Source organism: Girardinichthys multiradiatus, chromosome 7, assembly GCF_021462225.1.
Source record: "Girardinichthys multiradiatus isolate DD_20200921_A chromosome 7, DD_fGirMul_XY1, whole genome shotgun sequence".
In the NCBI taxonomy this organism is placed as follows: Eukaryota; Metazoa; Chordata; class Actinopteri; order Cyprinodontiformes; family Goodeidae; genus Girardinichthys; species Girardinichthys multiradiatus.
This window is the reverse complement of record NC_061800.1, coordinates 48,050,337-48,063,228: the sequence shown is the minus strand read 5'-3', so window position 1 is coordinate 48,063,228 and position 12,892 is coordinate 48,050,337. Positions and strand designations below refer to the sequence as shown.

Here is a 12,892-nt window from a genome sequence, read left to right as displayed (position 1 = left end):
ACCACGACTGGATTTTCTGCAGGAAAAAGAGTTTGTTTGAATCTTTGGTTCTTTTCATTAGTTAACTGAAGCTTATTGCCTTAACAACAATGGCCACATGAAGGCCACACGGTGGCGAAGCTACAGATCATTTAAAATATCAAATCAAAATAAACAGCTGCTAAATATAGAAGTCGTCAGAAGAAAAAGTTGTTTTTTAGAATATTTTTGTCATTTTATAAAGTAACGCAGGTTTAACAAGCTGATATTGGGCAGGTAATTAGTTGGGCTGCCTGCAGTTGGATGCCTCACATGTAGCCATGCCACTCCCAGCTCGCCCACTGCAGGAATGGGTGGCGCTCCTTCACTTTCCACACCTTGACTGTCTTTTATCACAACAAGCTGCATTTTTCTTTCATGGAAGCCAGGGAAATGCGTTCCAGCTTTCTTTCAGCAAGCTGGCCAGCAGTGTGCAGCAGCATATAAAAGAGGGGAGGTCAGACCCAGAAAACTCAGATAATTCCCTGGCATATGAAATCTTAAATCAGAAGGGTACGACAGAAAATGTTTATCGTTCTAAAAACCATTATGTTTTGGACCCAGTCGAAGACTCTAAATGTCAAGAATAGAACATCAAAATGTAATTTACCAATTCTGTCATAAGTGTGTTATAACCCAGTCCAGGTTCGACCAGTTTATGTAATTAGTATTTTAAACTCCTAAAAAGTTGTGAAATAATTATTTCTCCAAGCTTCAAATCGAAGGCCAGCTTCGGCGCAGCAGGATCAGAGCAGGACCTTAATAACCGCTCTGATTGGTCAGCTGAAGACATAACGGGGTTATGGTTTTAAATGAAGCTCCAGGGCCGGAATCAACGAGTGTCACATGGGGTGAAAGCCACCACTGCTATCCGGGACAGGCCGTTACACACAGCAGCATCCAGCCTTCATGAACGCCACCTGTACCGCTCCTGTTGGTGGTATGTGATCTGACACCACCACATGTTTATATTCTGACTGGGAGGAGGTGGCTTGACGGGTTTCCGACGGTTTCATTCCTGCACTTCATGTGCGTCATGGCTCGCTGTGACCCCCAACAATAAAATCCCACCACTAGGCAAGAAAAACACCCCATCAAACAACCTACTTGTCTCCTTCGACCCCATCCTTCTTCAGGTGTTCGTCCAGATCAACGGCGGCTGCGCCATCTGTTTTCACGCAGTAGGAGCGGAGCGGCGCGGCGCAGGGCGCGGTGCGACGGGCGGCAGCTCTGGCAGCATCACCGGGTACAGAACCGAAGCAACGGGGTGCCGGGGACCAGCTCTTCAGCGTACAGGAGGGGAAGGGACGTTTTACGGTGGCTTCAAAACACTCCTTCAGGACTGTGGAGAACCTAAAATGTAACATCTCAATCCTGTCCGGCTGTGAGGGAGAAATGTGGGTCCAAACGTGTCAGGCTAAACGAGCTACTTCTCGGAACACAGAGAACCTGAGCAGCGATGAGTCACCCGACACCGCGCTCCAAAAATAAATACTGCCGGCTAGCCCCGCCCATCTGCGACCTGATTGGTACTTCCGCTCCCACTTCTTCCTCTGACATACCACACGTTGCAATGACGCACTGACTCCCTCTATTGGCTGATGTCAACACTACATCTAGCAGCATGTTCGCTCCTACCCTCCTTTGCTGTATCGATGGCCCAAAAGAGCCAAAATCCAACAAGGAAATGATTTGACAAATAAATATTTGTGGTAATTAAATAAAAATACCATAAACATGATAAATAAAAAGAAATGTGTCCATACAAAATGTATATAGAAGAATTAGATGGGACAATTATTAATTATTATTATTTCAGCACACATTTTATATTTTCACATTGCTTGTATTACAGTTAATCATTATGTTATTCAAACACTATGGCTCATCAAGCGGACCCCAATATAACACTGCAGAAATACATTCACAATGTGCTGCAACACAGCATTTTAAAATGATTTAAAACTAAATGATGTTTTTAATTCAGAACGAATTAAATTCCACAATTAAGTAACAATTAATGGATTTTGTTTTAGAATAACAATTAAATAATATTAAAGTATTTCTGAAGGTATTTATGGATGTGATGTATAAACTTCCTGTTTTATTTTAAATTGGCACATATATAATTAATTTTTCAATACATCTTTTGTTCATGGAATAATGCCTCTTTTGTGTAGACAAAAGTGTTACAATCCATCAAATAAAAAATGTGTTAAATAAATTATTGTCTGAATGTCTGAATTATGTCGCTGAATAACACAGTAATAAATATGTTGAATAAATATTTCAATAAATACAGAAATAATTATATATAATTTAGCATAAAATATTCTTTAATTAAAGAATTTCACATTCAGTTCTTGAATTGTGAATAATAATATTAATAATACAATAAATATTATTAATAATATTAATAATGCAACATTTATTTAACATATATTTTTTGGCAGTTTTATTAAAATTATCAGACATAACAGTGTCTGATAGTTTAAGTGTCGGATTGTGACACTTTCTTTCTAAATATAAAGCTTTTACCGTCCAATAATTAACACAAGAATGTGAAATAATTACATAAAATAAATATTGTGATAATTATAAATGGTTTTCACATCTAATGCATGCAACGTTTAATATATTCTGTTTACATCTACCTATTTATTTTTGCTTTTAATAAATTACAGAAACATTTAAAGAATTTTAGATATTTAATAATGAATGTAATTCAAATTTATCAGCCTATTTGCACATTTAGTTAAGACACTTTTTACACTTATATGGCTCTCTGTGGCTCTCTCTCTCTCTCTCTCTATATATATATATATATATATATATATAACATATAAAAATATTATTTATAACAGATTTACATTTTAATTTTCTGTTTTGTTTGCCAGTTGTCAATTTTGTGTCGCTTGTTGGAGTATTGTTCAACTTTATTTTAGGCTTCCCTTTATTGTTGCTGCTTCTGTAAATTGTACAGCATGCACCTTTGCAGTGGCTGGTTGAACGTATAATCTTAACAAGAAATACATTTGTACAAAAAAACTGAATTAAAAAGCTCTGAATCTGATTGAGTTGTGGGTCTTTTAAGCCCAGAGTTTTGTTTCTCAGGAAATGTAGTGCTGGTCTCCAGTTATACAGGAATGTGGTCATTTATTTAGTTGCAATCTGGAGAAATCAAACAGAACACCGACCTCCCACTCCCACTCCGACATAACACCAATAAAGCCGGCTTATGTGTAAAACCTTGTGATATCTGCAAAAATAAAACTTGCAATTAATTTTATCATGTCCCTGTTTCTTTCTTCTTGTTTGAGTTGGAATTTAGTTTAAGTTGGAATAATGCATTAGGATGCCCCAGAAGATGGGAACTCCAAAAGGAGGTTCGCACCAACCAACATCATAGTCACACAAACATTAAAATCCAACATGGCTTCCTCAGGGATGAACACATTTAAAATAGCTGCAATAGTTACCGCTGTAATGTTTGTTTTTCAGTTCGTTTTACTTTAAATCAGTGTCGGTCATTGTACAGTCCAACGTTTGTTAGTAAATGTGGTGCCACACTGTTTGTGTGCAAATGCTGGGAAATAAATGGTTATTAGATTAGTTTGCTAATTGGTGTCAGCTTGCTCACTGAGCAAAACAATGAGGATGTCCCACTGGTTCCCTGACTAGCAGCTGGAACATAGTTGGCATTTCATTTGTACTTTTAATCAGAACTTTCAAAGTCAGCTGGAATTTCCCCAGTATTGTCCAGAATGCCAAGAGCCTCCATCCTAGAATCCAACATGGCTGGATGGAGGCAGAGCATTAGAAGAATTGCATCAAAGAACTTAATTTTTTTCAACCTCTGTTAGTAAATCTGTGCTACTTTGTTTAAATGCTAAGAAATACACTAATATTGGAATGATAATTGTAGTTGGAGAAGTCATTATTTTCCAATTTGAAAATGGAATACAGCTGGTAGCACTGTTTCTTTGCAGCAAGAATGGTTGAAATCCCAGCCTGGGGTCTTTCTGCATGGAGTTTTGCATGTTCTTCCTGATCATGCATGGGTTCTCTCCGGGTACTCTGGCTTCCTCCCACAGTCCAAAAACATGACTGTCCTTCAGGTATGAGTGAGACGTGTTTGGTTGTCTGTCCTGTGTGTCTCCGTGTTGTCCTGTGATGGACTGGAGATCTCTCCAAGGTGGACTCCCTCTCTTGCACAATGACCGCTGGAGAGAGGGACCAGCAGTCTATGGCGAGAGGCGGGGTACACCCTGGACAGGTCGCCAGTCCATCGCAGGGCAACACACAAACAACCAAGCACACACACTCATTCACACACCTAAGGGCAATTTAGATTGACCAATTATCCTAACAGGCATGTCTTTGGACTGTGGGAGGAAGCTGGAATACCTGGAGAGAACCCATGTATGCACGGGGAGAACATGCAAACTCCATGCAGAAAGACCCCCGGTTGGGAATCGAACCCAGGACCTTCTTGCTGCAAGGCAACAGTGCTACCACCGTGCAGTCGCCTTTTTTATGTATAAAAGAAAAACAAGCAAATAATGAAATGAGTCATACATTTAAAGTCTCGGTTTGAAAACAAAACATGGTCAAATTGGATGAAAGACGCTAAAAGGTCTGATTTCCAAAAACTACAGCAAAGAAGGGAAGGTAAGAGGGCGTTGGAGCTCCTGACAGACTAAACGCAGGGCTGGAAAGCCCATCACCCTCCTGCGTCATAATGACGTCCTCCAGGCTGACGCTTCGGATGTCAGTTTCAGAAGTTGCCACGAAAGCAGAGCGGGATGATGTGGAAGTTGGTGTGCGTGTTTCTGACCTTGCAGCTCGGTTCGTGGTCAGTGTGGGCCGGAGCAGATGAGCTGGACGACCAGGTCAAGATCGAAGTTCTGGTCAAGCCCGAGGAGTGCAGCAGAAAGAGCAAGAAAGGAGATCTGATCAACGCTCATTACGATGGCTTCCTGGCTAAAGATGGTTCCCAGTTCTACTGCAGGTTGGTTCCAGAAAGGACAGATCATGGATGCAATAAACTGGTCCAAGTTTCTCTTTAAAAGTTATTTAATGCTTTGGAAAATCACTGGACACAGAGGCTTGAATAATGCATGCTGGATGTGGGTTTTACAATGAAAAACCACGTTGTTAGGAAAGATAAACACTGTTTTTGCATATCAGTGCATGCCTGTTTACACACCGCATATTTCACACAAAGAAGAAAAAATACGTTTTTTCTGGTTTGTGCTTTGGAGCACAACACCAGGGTGGAAAGACATCAGCAATTATTTTAGAGGAGCAACTGTTGCTGCCTATCCACATGGGAAGGGCTTTAAAGGACCTTTCTAAAAGATCTGCAGAGAGAAAGTAGGAAACATTTCAGACAGCTGCCAGAACAAATACCTCATATCAACTGTCAAACACGGTGGTGAACAGGTCATGATCTGGGCTTGTGATGCAACCACAGGACCTGGGCACCTTGCATTCATTGAGTGGACCATGATCTCCTCTGTAGACCAAAATATTCTAGAGTCAAATGTGAATCTGTCGGTCCAACAGCAGAAGCTTGGTCCAAACTGGGTCATTAACAGATCACACCGAATTCACCAGCAGATCTACAACAGAAGGGCTAAAAAGAAAACAATCGAAATGCAGCAATGGCCTAGTCAAAGTACAAACCTCAGCCTGATTGAAATGCTGAGCGCTGTGCAGAAACGTCAGTGAACTGAAACGTCAGAAAGAAGAGTGGAGTAGAATTCCTCCTGGTCAATGTGAGAGTTGGACAGAAATTACTGCTGAAGGGTTCAACTTTTGGTTGGTTTGGGTTTAGTTTAGTTAAATGAAAAATAATATTGTAATATAGGTCATTATTTGACCGAGACTGCATCAACGTTAAGATTTTATGACTAGAAATGTTAAACCTCGGATTGATGCCGAGTTCCCAGACTGATGAGATGTTTGGAATCATTTCTGCCTCAGCCGGTCGGACAAAGAGGGCCATCCACAGTGGTTCGTTCTGGGTGTGGGACAGGTCATCAAAGGCCTTGACATCGGGATGATGGACATGTGCGCTGGAGAGAAGAGGAAGCTTACGGTTCCATCAGCTCTGGCATTCGGTCAAACAGGAAAAGGTTGGTTTAATTAGAAACTACACCTTCAATCAGCTGGAAAACATCCCAGAAGCTCAGAAGCTGAGTTGTAAAAGCTCTGCAGCAGATGTTCCAGCTTTTATCCTTCGTTTCCTCGTCTCTTCATGTTGTCCTGTTTTCTTTTGCAGCAGTGTTTGCTACTCCTCTGTAGCATGTAGTCTGAGCATACTCAAAGGGTTTTTCTTTGCATGCACTGCATGCCGGGATTAACTAGCAGCTGTATCTGCATCACCTGATGGGGGCGCTGCATTGGCTTCTGCATTTCAGGTTTGAGCACCAGACTTCCTCGTGTTGCTTTTGGAGTTAAAGCCTCGGTTGTTACAGTTTCAGTCTGTTGGAGCAATGAAATAAAGACTGTGTTGAAGTTTTCCTCTCCTTACCTGAATGAAACTATGTGCAGCTGCATGTTGGTTTAAGTAGAAACTTTTTATCCAGGTTCATCTGCAGCCTGTAAACTGCACAATGATTAAAAATGTTCAGTGTAAGAGCTTTTAAATCTCATTGATGTATTCTGATTTGTGTCTCCGCCTGGATAAGGTCCGGTGCCTCCAAACGCCACCGTGGTCTTTGAGGTGGAGGTGCTCTCTGTGTCCAGGGGGCCTCGCAGCATGGAGGCTTTTGGACAGATAGACCTGGATAAGGACAGAAGTCTCACAAAAGCTGAGGTAACAATGATCTACAAGCTGAGTGATGAACAGTGATCCTGATGGACCAAAAAGCAGAAACAGGCAGACGAGAACTTTATTCCTTCTGTCGATTTTCATCCATTCCTGCATTTCAGCCACAACATTTTCTGAAAAAGGAGGTTGAAATATTATTTTCTTCCACTTTTTAATGTCTCCATTCCTCCCAACTCTTCCAAAACATTCTTCTTGCGTTCTTGCAATCATGTCTTCACGTCTCCCAACACTTCATGGTTGTCTCCTACGTTCTCTGTTGGGGACAGGCCAGTCCAGCAGCCGTACCCTTCTCTTCTTCAGCCAGGCCATTGGAATGTGGTTTTCCGTATGGTGAAAAAAGCATAGAGGGCCCTGGAGAAGATGTGGTCTTGCGGTCATTAGATTTTTTCCTAAAATCTCTGCTGGAATCTTCTGCATCAATGCTGCCATCACAGAAGAGGAAATGATCCAAGCTCATACCATGACACAACCTCCTACCCACACAGAGGCTGGCTGCAGGGTCTGGTTGCTGACAACAGGCTGGATGCTCCTTTTCCAGCAAACATCTGGAGAACTGATCCATTTGATCCATGTTGCCACTGTGTGATGGTCCATCCCAGAAGCCTCTGAGCCCAGAGAAGCTGAATCCTCCTCTGTCCAAGGTTAACATCGTGCTGAACTCTGCATTGTAGTGCTGGACAGATGTTCTCCAAAGTGATCCCTGCTCCATGTGGTTCTGTCAGCTGACCATGAATGATGGTAGTAATTACTCACCACAGAATCAGAGGAGCAGTAAATCTCCACAAAGAATTTTAACACAGCAGCGGCTCTAGTATTGGACCCTGAGGAACACCCTTTGTTATGTGGACAGCTGAAGAGCAGGACCCTGCTGATTGTACACTATGTTCTTCCAGATAAATAGTCTCTAAACCAGCCAACAGCCTGACTGGACAAGCCAAGTTCTGGAAGCCTATTTACCAAACATCAGGTTCTACAGGGCCAATGGCTTGAGACCAGTCCAGAGCAGCGCAATGTTTCTCGACCTCTAATGACCCAATATCATTGATCACTTTGATGGCAGCTGTGCTTTCTAACACTGGACCGATGATGAGACAGAACATCAGTTGGGTCGAGACAATCTTTGAGTTGCTTGTAAATGAGCTTCTTCAGGTTTCTAGCCCGGCCACATAGCTTAGCTTTCATTCGGTTTCTCAGGTAATGAGATCAGCATCACCTGGCTGCTACTTTAAAGAGACAGTCTACATTTTGGTTTGTTTGTCTTTAAAGTCGTGAAGCATAATTATATATTAGGTTTAATTTATTTAAAGATGCATTCTTCCAGACCTTATTATTTATTTCCTGCTTATTGGGCTGAATCTGTTGAATCAAGATTTACCAAAGCTTGATAGAGTTTTATGAGATGTCAGAGGAGATGCTAGAGTGGGTGGAGTTTATTTCAGGGTGTATGGAGCATAGAGCAGTGGTTCTGTCCCTCCCACACCTGTTGCTGCACACTCCAAGTCAGCTGGCTGAAAGAAGGCTCCAACTCTTCTCCCCCTCTTGAACTAAACCAAAGTTTGGACATTTTTGTGGTCATGAAAAACAGGGAGTTATGGACTGGAAACTCCACCGGCACCACCCATCGTTTTTATCAAGGTGTCGTTTTAGCAGCAGTTGGGGTAATTGTTGCTTTTCTGTTTTTACATCGAATCAGTAAGTTCATTGTTTTGCTGTTAAATTTCCTTTTTTGAGCTGATGCTGCAGTGAAACCTCAGAACTGAATAAAGGTGGACTGAAGGTCTGTTCCTTTGTGTCAAGGTGAAAGAATACCTGAAGCTGGAGTACGAAAAGGGCGGGAAGCCTCGGGACGAGCCGTTCTACGAGAAGATCCTCACCGACATCTTCTGGAAGAGCGACCAGGACCGAGACGGACAGATCAGCGCGAAGGAGTATAATATTTATGAACGGGATGAGCTTTAGTTGCTTTTTATTTGTTGCCTTGTTGTTTTTGGGGAAACAGGAAGAAGTGAAACTAAATGGGAATATCAACCACAGGAGCTCCATCAGTCAGTCTGTTTTTATGTGTTAAACCACGTCTTCCTTTTCACTTTTTTACATTTTTTAAAATCTTTCGTGTTACTTACAAATTTAGATGCAGAGAAAAATAACTGTGGTTTTACTGTTTTGGATCAGATCCAGAAACGGTGCCGTTAGTTCTACAAAGGGAAAGCAGGAACCCATGTAAACCTTTACTGTGTGACTGAATCAGAGCAGAACAAAGACTGAACCACGAGGCTGCAGAGGGAGATGGTGTGGGCTTCTGTGGAAATATACCATGACTGTCATGTGTCAGAGGTCATTCTGGGCTCCTGGTCCTCTAATCTGTCTGGACCGGCCCACAGACAGAACATTTTATTAGAAACCACTTTTAGGCTGGATTTACAAAATAAAACAGTGGGACAAATTGTGTGTGTTGTGATTTAGGTAAGAATAAAAAAAGTCACAATAATTCAGTTTCATAACTGAAAGCAGATGTTTTCATTCACGGTAGAAATGATTCATGTTTGAGCTCAGGACGACCAAAATAATTTCTATTGGCTGAATGTCTAAATAAGAGCTTTTATTACTTTAAATTCAGAGGTTTTTAACATTAAGATTACTCTGCCTTTAAATAGCTTGAGGAAACGTAGATGATGATGTCATAGCTTTGTAAGCTTCCAATAGGTTAATAAACCATGAATTAAATAGAGGAACACCTTCAAACTTTCTGCTTCCTTGTGTGACATCATGGAAGAATCTGCAGAAATCAGCCGAGATATCAGGAGAACTACAGACCTCCAACAGTCTGGTTCCTCCTGGGTCCAATTTTCTAGGTAACTGAAGGTTCCACATTCATCTGTCCAATTATATCCAAGCATAAACAGCATGGAGATGTCCAGCCATCATACGGTTCAGGAAGGAGACGGGTTCTGGTGTGAATCAACACCAGAACAATATCTGAAGACCTTGTGAAGATGCTGCTGAAGCTGGTAGGAGAGTCATTATCCACAGTGAAACCAGTCCTGGACCAACATGGGCTGAAAGGCCACTCAGAGAGGAAGAAGCCATTACTCAGGGACAGAGACCTTCATTACTGGAGACATGTCCTGTGGTCTGATGAGACTAAACCTGCAGTGTTTGGACATAATGTCCATCGTTACGTTTAGAGGAAAAACAGGGAAGCTGGAAGCCTGAGAACACCATCCTAACTGAAGTACGGGGGTGGCAGCATCATGCTGTGGGTGGTGTTCTGCTGCAGGAGGGACTAGTGAACATTATGTGGAAATATTGAAGCAACATCTGAAGACATCAGGCAGGAAGTTAAAGCTGGACACAGATGGGTCTTCTAAATGGACAATGTCCCTCAGCAGACCAGCAGATTAGTTACTAAGAGGCTGAAGGAGAACAAAGTCCAAGTTCTGGAGTGTCCTTCACAAAGTCCTGATCTCAGGCCCAGAGAACATTTGTAACCAGACCCTCCTGAGGGACAAATACAGATAAAAATTTGTGGACTGGACACATGACTAACAGAGTTGTATCCACAATCTCCTGCAGCTGAAGGTGTCGAGACTAAAAGGTTTAGTGTGTCTTGGAAAGGAAAGATTAAACTCAGCTTGGGTCATGGAGGAGTTCCGGGTATCTGTGTTTTGTTCATTAATGATGGGAGGATGGAGCTGGAGAGATGGATCAGAGCTTCATCTACAGTGAGGAAAGCAGTGATCTGAGAGGGAGCTAAGCTGAAAGGAGAAGATTTTGGTTTACTGCTCCATCATGATCAAACCCTCAAGATGTATCCTGTAGTCAACCCCTCGCTCTGGAGGGTCTCAATTGGCACATTGCGACAGTGGTAGGAGTTCATGTTGTAACCGGTGGGTTGCTGGTTCAAACCCTCTGTCTCAGTCGTTGTGTCTTTGGGCAAGACACTTCATCCTCTTTGCCTGCTGATGGTGGTCAAAGGGGCCGGTGTAATTTTGATGATTATGACTTACAGAGAATGAAAACCCAAAGATCAGTGTCTCAAATATTTAGAATTTCATTAAGAGGTTAAACATTTGAAACTCGTGGTGTCAGCACCCTAATCAGCTCACCAACTCCAAAAACCTGCAAAGGTTTCCTGAGCCTCTAGATGGTCTCAGTCTGGGTCAATAGGAGACACAATCATTGAAAAGGCTGCTGGCTGGACAGATGCCCGGAAGACAGTCATAGACGCCCTCCACCAGGAGGAGAAGCCATGCTGTATTCAAGCATATTTATAGAACGTTGAGTGGAAGGAAAAAGTGTGGTAGGAAAAGCTGCAACAGGAACAGGATAAACATCTGACAGGACATTGTAGGGCACTCCATGCTTCCTTCTGCTGACAGATTTATGTCGATGCTGAAAGTACCAAAAGCTGGCCCAATGGCCATGGTGTTACTGTTCTAGATCGGCCAGCAAACGGGCCTGACCAGAACCTCATAGAGAATCTATGAAGTATTGTCAAGAGGAAGATAAAAGACACCATAATCAACGATGCAGATGACCTGAAGGTCCCTATCAAAGCAACCTGGGCTTCCTGAACACCTTGGCAGAACCAAAGGCTGATCTTGCTCCAAAAGGAAACCAGACCAAGCATTAGGTGCACAGAAATTAAGATACTTTTCAGAAGTGTAACACATCTGTTTAAAATATTTTTATTGATCTGATGTAATGTTCTGACACTGAAGTTTGGGTTTTCATTCTGTTATCCAGAATCATCAAAATTACAAGAAATACAGTGAGGAAAATAAGTATTTGAACACCCTATGACTTTGCAAGTTCTCCCACTTAGAAATCATGGAGGCGTCTGAAATTTCCATCTTAGGTGCATGTCCACTGTGAGAAACATAATCTAAAAAAAAATAATTTATTTGTGTGTTCTCGTATTCGTCTTCTGCTTATCCAGGACCAGGTCGCAGGTGCAGCAGACTCAGCAGAGCTTATTTCTGTGTTACTGCTGCAAATAAGTATTTCAACACCTGCCAATCAGCAACAATTCTGGCCCTCAAAAAAAAAGTCCACCTCCGCTCCACTTATTATTCTAAATTAGAAGCACCTGTTTGAGGTCGTTAGCTCGTGGCGTATCAATCATCCTAAGAAAGGTGAAGAATCAGCCCAGAACTACAGGGAGGAGCTGGTCAATGACCTGAAGAGAGCCGGCACCACTGTTTCCAAGGTTACTGTGGGTAATACACTAAGACGTCATAGTTTAAAGGTTCCCCTGCTTAAATCAGCACCCGTCCAGGCATGTCTTCAGTTTGCCCATGACCATTTGGATGATCCAGAGGAATCATGGGAGAAAGTTCTGTGGTCAAATGAGACCAAAATAGAACGTTTTGGTGTTAATTCTACTCGCCGTGTTTGGAGGACGAAGAATGATGAGGACCATCCCAAAAACACCATCCCTACTGTGAAGCATGTGGGTGGAAGCATCATGCTTTGGGGGTGTTTTTCTGCACATGGGACAGGACGACCGGGCCCATGTATTGCCAGAATTCGGGGAACAACCTCCTTCCCTCAGAGCATTGAAGATGGTTCGTGGCTGGGTCTTCCAACATGACAATGACCTGAAGCAAACACCCAGGATAACCAAGGAGTGGCTCCGTAAGAAGCATATCAAGGTTCTAGAGTGGCCTAGCCAGTCTCCAGACCTAAACCCTATAGAACATCTTTGGAGGGAGCTCAAACTCCATGTTTCTCAGCGACAGCCCAGAAGCCTGGCTGATCTGGAGAAGATCTGTTTGCAGGAATGGGCCACAATCCCTGCTGCAGTTTAAGCAAACCTGGTGAAAAACTACAGGCAACGTTTGACCTCTGGAATTGCAAACAAAGGCTATTGTACCACTGCTACTGTGTTAACATTGATTTTTCACAGGTATTCCAATACTTATTTGCAGCAGTAACATACAAATAAATTATTAAAAAATCATACATTGTGATTTCCGGATTCTTGTTTTTAGATTATGTCTCTCAGTCGACATGCACCTAAGATGAACATTTCAG

General features: G+C 42.3%; 2 protein-coding genes across 2 annotated transcripts in view; one reads left to right on the top strand and one right to left on the bottom strand.

Moving 5' to 3' along the window:
* Positions 1 to 1,721, bottom strand: part of glsb (glutaminase b) — a 35,292-nt gene extending 33,571 nt beyond the window's left edge. The window contains exon 1 of the mRNA XM_047369802.1: positions 1,126 to 1,721. Within this exon, the coding sequence (XP_047225758.1) occupies positions 1,126 to 1,385 (260 nt within the window). The 5' untranslated portion in view covers positions 1,386 to 1,721. The remainder of the gene's footprint in view (positions 1 to 1,125) is intronic.
* A 3,054-nt stretch (positions 1,722 to 4,775) lies between these two features.
* Positions 4,776 to 9,300, top strand: fkbp7 (FKBP prolyl isomerase 7). Its single transcript, XM_047369738.1, has 4 exons — positions 4,776 to 5,029; positions 6,007 to 6,158; positions 6,714 to 6,841; positions 8,654 to 9,300. The coding sequence occupies exons 1-4, from the start codon at positions 4,824 to 4,826 to the stop codon at positions 8,813 to 8,815; spliced, it is 648 nt and encodes a 215-aa protein (XP_047225694.1). The 5' UTR covers positions 4,776 to 4,823; the 3' UTR covers positions 8,816 to 9,300.
* Positions 9,301 to 12,892: the final 3,592 nt, after the last annotated feature.